General features: G+C 37.8%; 1 protein-coding gene across 1 annotated transcript in view; it reads right to left on the minus strand.

Annotated features, from left to right (window-relative positions):
- LOC107702328 (zeta-sarcoglycan-like) overlaps nt 1-8,521 on the minus strand; it is a 189,711-nt gene that overhangs the window by 93,281 nt on the left and 87,909 nt on the right. Inside the window, exon 2 of the mRNA XM_016504608.1 lies at nt 4,713-4,907. Within this exon, the coding sequence (XP_016360094.1) occupies nt 4,713-4,907 (195 nt within the window). The remainder of the gene's footprint in view (nt 1-4,712; nt 4,908-8,521) is intronic.

Below are 8,521 nucleotides of genomic sequence, written 5' to 3' on the forward strand. Positions count from 1 at the left end.
TGTGGATGAGTTCTTCTGTGTCATCACGTTCTATTAGTTCTACAGCTTCAGTTTCAGAACTTTCACGCTTAGTAACACATACAGCTGTTCCCTCACCATAGTGCAACAGTGAAAAGGGACCCCTTTCAAACAGTGTCGCGTTCTGAACATTGTTTAAGCGACATACGTATTTTTTGTATACGTATTGCGGTATTTTAAAAATTCGGATCATAACAAAAATAAACACCGGTATTCGGTATGAACCGGTATACCGCCCAGCACTAATTTAACGCACTTGCCCCACCCCAGACCTACGTGGGTCATCTGGCATTTCATACAGCTGATTGATGACAAATATGAGGCAGGGCAACAACTCACTGTGTGATGGAGCCTAGAGAACGTAGTTAGAATGTCCCGAAAATTCAAGATATGGGGCAAAAATGCCCTGTTTGAGTTTTTGTCTCATATTTACATCATATAGGCCTAGTTAGCAATATCACACGAGCAATAGGCCTAAGTGCAATATCACACAAGTGCAAATGTGATACCGATCTTATACAACAGTTCAGTAAGTAAGAAGTTAATATTGTGTTATTTTAGACACAATGTTGTTGGTTTTGCTGAATTTTGCCAACGAAAATATAAAGACAAAGCCGAACTGTTCGTCTCCGAGCAACAGACAGCGGCATTTCATTTCTTAAAGGTGGGGTAAGCGATTTTTCAAAAACGCTTTAGAAAACTGATTTGGGCCGAATAGCAAAACAAACTTGTAGCCAATCAGCAGTAAGGGGCGTGTCTACTCGTGATATGGAGGCGAGAGCTTTCAGTGCACAGGACGGACATTAGCGAGCCGAGTGACAGAAAGATAGAGATGGTGGTTAAAAAACAAAAGAGGAAAACGTCTGCGGAACAAAAGAAGATTTATGATAAGGCAAGAAGTAGGACCCGTGTAAATATCGGATCAGATTTCCAGCGCTGGAGAGAGCTCAAGGAGTGGGAAGGCCTGCGATCGGACGCCGAGGTTGCTTTGTTTCTTCTCGATAGGTGAGTAACATAATGATTCAATGGACCATTCATAAAGAACCATTTACTTCACTCCTGAATGAATCAGCCATTTGAACGAATCAAATGAATGAATAAATGACTCAATTACTTAATCATTAAGACATTTACCAGCACCTACTGGCAGTTTTAGTTTATTATTTAGAGTATCATTTAATTAAAGAAATAATTTCATATTTCCATAGTAGTAATAATAAAATAAATTAATAAAGGTATAGTTCACCCACCCAAAAATGACAATTGTGTCATCATTTACTCACTCTCATGGTCCAAAAGAGTATATGTAATAAATTATATCCAACAAAATATTTCTTGCTGAAGCTATTTTTTGTAATGTCTGTTTGATGCTTTACACAACAATGACTTTAAATGATCTTTTGGGAGTAATTTCTCAGCCAAATTTGATTTGTGATTAATTTGCGATTAATTAGATTAATTAATCGCCACATTATGTGACATACATTTTGTCATACATTTTGTCTTACAAACTGACATACATTTTTGTTATTATTTCTTAGGGGGAAAAAAATACTGATTTACTGCTAATATTTACTGCTTTTAATATTTGAGACTCCCAAATCAAAGTCCTGTGGTTTGACCAACATGCAAAAACATGCAGAAGAAGAAAAAAAAAATGATGTGATAGGGAGGACCCATGCAGACTCTCATGACTGTATGTTAAAGTATTTTAAAATACCATAATTTGACCTTTTTCAAGATAAGGTTGTTAAATGTCCTGCAGTGACATTTCACACACACACACACACACACACACACGTTTGTTTGGATATTTTAGTGAGGACATTGCATAGACTTCCAATGCTTTTCTATCAGTTTAATGATATTTTCTATCAGCTAACCCAAAACCCTACCCCTACACTTACCCATCACAGAAACATGTGCAGAATATTAGATCTACATCAAAATGGTAGAAATCTCCTTTATGTGGTCATTCAATCCAAACTCTCGTGACACACGTAGTCATGAACCATATGGTTTATTAATGTCTGCCACTTTAGTTGAGGAAAGACCCACCTGAGAGGCACCATACAGGTCAAACAATTGTTTAAGCAAGATAATGGAAAGTCTGAAGATACAAATCTCTGCATGGTATAGTCCCTTTCACAGTCACAATGGAAAGAAATCAGCTTCACAGGCCTAAGACCACACATAGCACACACGCCGTAAAGAGGTTTCATGAGCCTGTCATGTGTTACAATAGCAGAGACTCGAACACATGCAAAGAGGTATTGTAGTTCCCAGTTCTTACACCATTACTGCCTAAATCACACAGACACACACACTTACACAAAACCACAAAATCCTCTCATTTTGTCTTGCCTTTTCGGCAGACAAACCACAGTGTTCATTTTTGAGCAGGTTCATGACTCTGCTGATTCAGGCAGCCCCTACTTTGTAATTCTGTATAGCCAGCATGTGTGGCAGATGTTGTTAAACAAGGACAAATCAGCTGGGTAAATAAAGTGCTCTGACCTCATGCTTGCTAGCTAGTACACCTGGTCATCCGAGTAAGGCCATTCAAACAATTAGAAAGAGACAGAGAATTTAGGACAATGATTGACAGCAACAGATGTATGCAAAGTTGCTGAGAATCAGATACAACTACATTTTTACAATTTCTCAAGAATATGAGTGGTGTTTTTCTTTGCTAAATTTACTGCCACAATTCTAGGGTGTTGTGGGTGGTTGACAGGGGTTTGCTAAGATATTCTGTGTGGTTTCCAGAGTATTGCTACACTATCAAAAGTCAAAGTGCAATTTAGGGGGTATTTCTAACCTATATACATTTCTATATTTTTTATGAAATCCAAGAGCTCTCTGACCCTGCATAGACCGCTATGCAACTGACACATTCAAGGCCCGTTAAAATAGTCCATGTGACATCAGTGGTTCAACCTTAATTTTATGAAGCTACAAGAATACTTTTGTATTGAATTTGTGTGCAAAGAAAACAAAAATAACAACTTTATTCAACAAGTTATTCTCTTCCTTGTCAGTCTCCAGCACAATTCACGACAGTACCACGATGTATGTGTGTGCATTCCTTTGCTTGTAAACAAGGCGCAGCACATCCAGGTTCTACGTCAGAATGCCAGCTTTTGCGTCAGCAGGATCACACACATGCATTGTTGCGTGTGAAATTGTTGAATAAAGTCGTTATTTTTGTTTTCTTTGTGCACAAAAAGTAGGCTATTCTCCTAGCTTCATACAATTAAGATTGAACCACTGATGTCACATGGACTATTTTAACGATGTCCTTAATTCTGGGCCTTGAACATTGCAACAAAAATAACAACTTTATTCAACAAGTTCTTCTCTTCCTTGTCAGTCTCCACCACAATTCACGACAGTACCACGATGTATGTGTGTGCATTCCTTTGCTTGTAAACAAGGCGCAGCGCATCCGGGTTCTACGTCAGAATGCCAGCTTTAGCGTCAGCAGGATCACACGCATGCATTGTTGCGTGTGAAATTGTTGAATAAAGTCGTTATTTTTGTTTTCTTTGTGCACAAAAAGTCGGCTATTCTCCTAGCTTCATACAATTAAGATTGAACCACTGATGTCACATGGACTATTTTAACGATGTCCTTAATTCTGGGCCTTGAACATTGCTGTCTTTGCAGGGTCAGAAAGCTCTCGGATTTCATCAAAAATATCTTAATTTGTCTTACACGTTTGGAACGACATGAGGGGGAGTAATTAATGACATAATTGTCATTTTTGGGTGAACTATCCCTTTAACAAACTTTCATTGGTGTAAATCATACAGTTTGACTTTTGCTTTATTTATTTTTTTTTTATTATAAATTTTTTATTTTTTATTTTATTCTATTTTATTTTACTATTTTATTTAAGATTCTATTTCTGATCTGGCCATTAAAAACAAATTAATATAGGCAGTTTGATTAAGATTAGAAAATATATTAAAATTAGCTAAAATATATATTTTATTTATATTTCATATTATTATTGGTCTACAGTGTTCTGCTGTGGTCTGATTTTTACAAAGCTCATCGGTCTGAAAAGCGAGGTGTGCTCTGATTGGCCCGCTATCCAGTGCGTTGTGATTGGCCGAATACCTCAAGCGTGAGACTCCTCTTTTGGAAGGCCAAACAAAGTAGTTTTGCTTTCACATCGAAACACACGGCGGGCTTGAGTGCGCGGAGGCCAGCGGATTCGACGAAGGAGCGGCCGGTGGGCGTGCGGCAACCACGTGTGACGACCCCGGGCTGGACTCCGCTTCGTCCACGGTGAGGTGTGGTTGACTCTTAACTTTTATAAAGAATATCTCATTGGATTTGAGACTTTAGTCTTTGCAACTTCACAGATCTTCTTTATGCACCAAGAGCTTGTAACACTTCAAAGAGAAAGGAAAAATTGAAATCGCATCATATGACCCCTTTAAATCCTTCCTTAAGTGCAAGACAATGGGAGTAATAGCACATCTCTGCTCAAGAAAATACCTGATTTGTGGTATAATTCATGCCCATAACACAGGACGAGTTATGCACCAATGTTTAATACTTAGGGGTTGGCCATAAGTTTAATCAATACTAACTAACAGTGATGCTTGCATTAGCGTGCCCTGGAAAACAAATAAATATTATAAGCAAGAGAGGAAAACAATAAGAGACAGAGAAGTGCTCACCACGGTGAAGTTCATGACCTTTAGAATCCAGATGGTCAAGGCTAGGTTGACAATCATGGTGACGAGGAGCAGGAGGATGAAGAAATAGAGACAGCGCTTTCGCCAGCCATAAATCCCCACCGGGTACACAGTAGCACATCCCGGCCTTTGGAGGGGGTTTGGCTGAGATGCCAGGATGTACTGCTCCTGAGTCATCTAGCAAGAAAGAACAAAAAGAGATTGAATTGGTTTCACATTTCTTAATGTTCACAAGTCTTTCTTCTTTAATGTAGTTGTGGTGGCTTACAAGAGGAAGAAAGCAACAACTTCCAATGCGCATTGAACAAATACACTTTAAATGTATAAATGCACTGTTTCATTGACTTTTTCTTTGATCCAATTAGTTTCTCTGCAGTTTATCTTCTGTTTGTGTAAGAGAATCATGTCAATGCTTTTCCATGCATTATTAATTAAGCATTGCTTAACTAACTGACAGTGAAACAAAACAATAAAACAAGAGTCCTGGTATAGGAATGTGAAAATGAAGATATTTATATAAAAAAGATGACAGATGATTGAAATAACAGCATATTTAGGTGCAAGAAAAGTCTTAAATGAAGAAATAAAAACTGGAGAAACCGCAATTTTTTATTATGCTAAATAATTTATAATTAGAATTAATAAATGGTGGACCAAATCAGCATGTTAGAATGATTTCTGAAGGATCATGTGACACTGAAGACCGGAGTAATGATAATGAAAATTCAGCTTTGCATCACAGGAATAAATTATTAGAATATGAATAAATAATGGTTAGAGAGTCGGACTTGAAACCCGAAGGTTGCGGGTTCGAGTCTCAGGTCCGGCAGGAATTGTTGGTGGGGGGAGTGAATAACCAGTGCTCTCTTCCACCTTCAATACCACGACTGAGGTGAGACCCTTGAGCAAGGCACCGAACCCTCAACTGCTAACGGTGTGTGTTCACAGTGTGTGTGTTCACTACTGTGTGTGTGCACTTGGATGGGTTAAATGCAGAGCACAAATTCCGACTATGGGTCACCATACTTGGTCACACGTCACTTCACTTTCACTTTTCACTTTCAAAATAAAAAACTGTTAAAATTGTAATAACCCCAACATGCTAATGGAAAACTGTAAATGTAAATTGTTCATAACACACTATTATGATTATAATGCTACTTTAGAAGACAACTGTCTATGTAGGCAGTAGTCAACAAGGCAGCTTGCTATGTTTTACAACAAAACTAGAGAGGGAGAAGTGGTACTGGACGGGAGAATATACGTGGGATGAGGAAAAAGTGGACAAAAGGTTGTCAATTCTTCCACAAGCTCCATCAGTCAGTCACATCTTCCTTTTGCTTTTTAATTCACAGTCTCTCAGCATGCATCTACTCAACTAAAGACCTCAAGCACATCCGCTGTGAAAACTCCCCAACCTTTCCGTAACCTCAAAACTCCCTTTAGCCAGCTCTACAGCTCGAGAAAACTCTTCTTAAACTTCCTCCAAACACTCTGCAACAACTCTCAAATCTCCACCACACTATTCACTCTTAAAAATAAATGTTCCAATTAAAGCAAAAAGGGTTTACAGCCTGATGTCAGAAAAGGAACCTTTTATTTAAATGCAACAAAGGACTTTTTATTTTCTAGTTCTTTAGAAAATGGGTGCTGTAGAGGTAATTTTTCCATGTTAAAATATTTTCTCCTATCTCAGTTGTGCAGAGACAACTATGTACAGACCATTCGTAGGTAGATTTCCAAAGGAATATAAACACTGAGTCTTTCAAAACATTGTTCTGTTTGTTCGAGCATGTCCAACTATTTTGGCTCAAGCAATGCAGTAAAGTTTGTGGATGAGACTACAAAATTTGATCGAAAAAATGTAAGAATGAAAGAAGTTGCACAGTTTGGTAGCACTAGTGAGCATATTCCCAGCTGGGACAAAAAAATAAATAAAAAATACCCAAAAACCCCTCTAAAACCAGCTAAAGAAACTCCAAATAATGAACTTAAGCTGCAACTTCAATCAATCAATCAATCTAATCTAACATCTAATCGTATCTAACTGTATCTAATCATATTGTATTGTATCGTATCGTAACGTAATGTAACGTTTCATTTTGTTTTTAAGCTCCAGGTTTACTTTTTCCTCTGTAACCTCAAAACTCCCTTTAGCCAGCTCTACAGCTCGAGAAAACTCTTCTTAAACTTCCTCCAAACACTCTGCAACAACTCTCAAATCTCCACCACACTATTCACTCTTAAAAATAAATGTTCCAATTAAAGCAAAAAGGGTTTACAGCCTGATGTCAGAAAAGGAACCTTTTATTTAAATGCAACAAAGGACTTTTTATTTTCTAGTTCTTTAGAAAATGGGTGCTGTAGAGGTAATTTTTCCATGTTAAAATATTTTCTCCTATCTCAGTTGTGCAGAGACAACTATGTACAGACCATTCGTAGGTAGATTTCCAAAGGAATATAAACACTGAGTCTTTCAAAACATTGTTCTGTTTGTTTGAGCATGTCCAACTATTTTGGCTCAAGCAATGCAGTAAAGTTTGTGGATGAGACTACATGTTTGATCGAAAAAATGTAAGAATGAAAGAAGTTGCACAGTTTGGTAGCACTAGTGAGCATATTCCCAGCTGGGACAAAAAAATAAATAAAAAATACCCAAAAACCCCTCTAAAACCAGCTAAAGAAACTCCAAATAATGAACTTAAGCTGCAACTTCAATCAATCAATCAATCTAATCTAACATCTAATCGTATCTAACTGTATCTAATCATATTGTATTGTATCGTATCGTAACGTAATGTAACGTTTCATTTTGTTTTTAAGCTCCAGGTTTACTTTTTCCTTCTTTGGGTTGCACGATGTGGCCCAAAATTTTGTGATTAATTAATAATAATTATATCATTATTCAATCAACAATAATTATATAATTATTCATTATTACTCTTCAGCATTGATACACATCTAACCCTGCCTTAGCAATAGCTCTCTCTCTAACACACTGGTAATAATGACCTTTGTTGCTCCTGTTGTGGTGAAGAGTGAGTATGTGCACATTTTCTACATATTTGTGGTGCGCAAATCGAAAAAAGTGGGTTTTAGTTGTTGTGGAGGAGTGTAGTTAATAGTCAGTTTCCACCAGTTTCAGCACATGGGTGAAAGAGATCATTCTTTTTCTCTAGCCTCAAGTCCTCATCAGCTATAAATATCAAGGGCGATGGAGAGGGAAATATCGGATAGTTTTCACTACATTTTTTTTAAACCTTTCAGTCTCCCACGCATACTTTAGCAATACCATTTTAGCCCATCTTTTTTCTGGCATTCTCTTGTGGTGGTATCGTCGTATATCTCTCACCCCCAGTGTCTTCATATGTCCTCCCTTTTATATCTCTTGGTGTGGTTCCGTACCCGATTAACTCCACCCCTGACCATCCCTCTCTATCCTTCCCTGTCTTGCTCACTCTTTCTCTCGTTGTCTCTCCGGTTCCAATGCATTTCTAAAAATTGATCTGACAGCAGAGTGATCCATCAAATGCATGTGCAGCTGAGCCGGACCAGAACGGCACCCTGCCTATAGCCTAACACTATTAACATGCTCACCAACTACTCACTCACTCAGATTACATCTGCTTGTTCCAGCAGAAAGGGGTGCAGGACAAGTAAATAACAAAAGCAGGAGCTAAAGATAAGGTTAAGCCACTAACCAAGTCAACAAGCTTGGCCAACTCCTAATTTCTCATCTATCTATCTATCTATCTATCTATCTATCTATCTATCTATCTATCTATCTATCT

Source organism: Sinocyclocheilus anshuiensis, unplaced genomic scaffold, assembly GCF_001515605.1.
Source record: "Sinocyclocheilus anshuiensis isolate Anshui unplaced genomic scaffold, SAMN03320099.WGS_v1.1 scaffold86, whole genome shotgun sequence".
NCBI lineage: Eukaryota > Metazoa > Chordata > Actinopteri > Cypriniformes > Cyprinidae > Sinocyclocheilus > Sinocyclocheilus anshuiensis.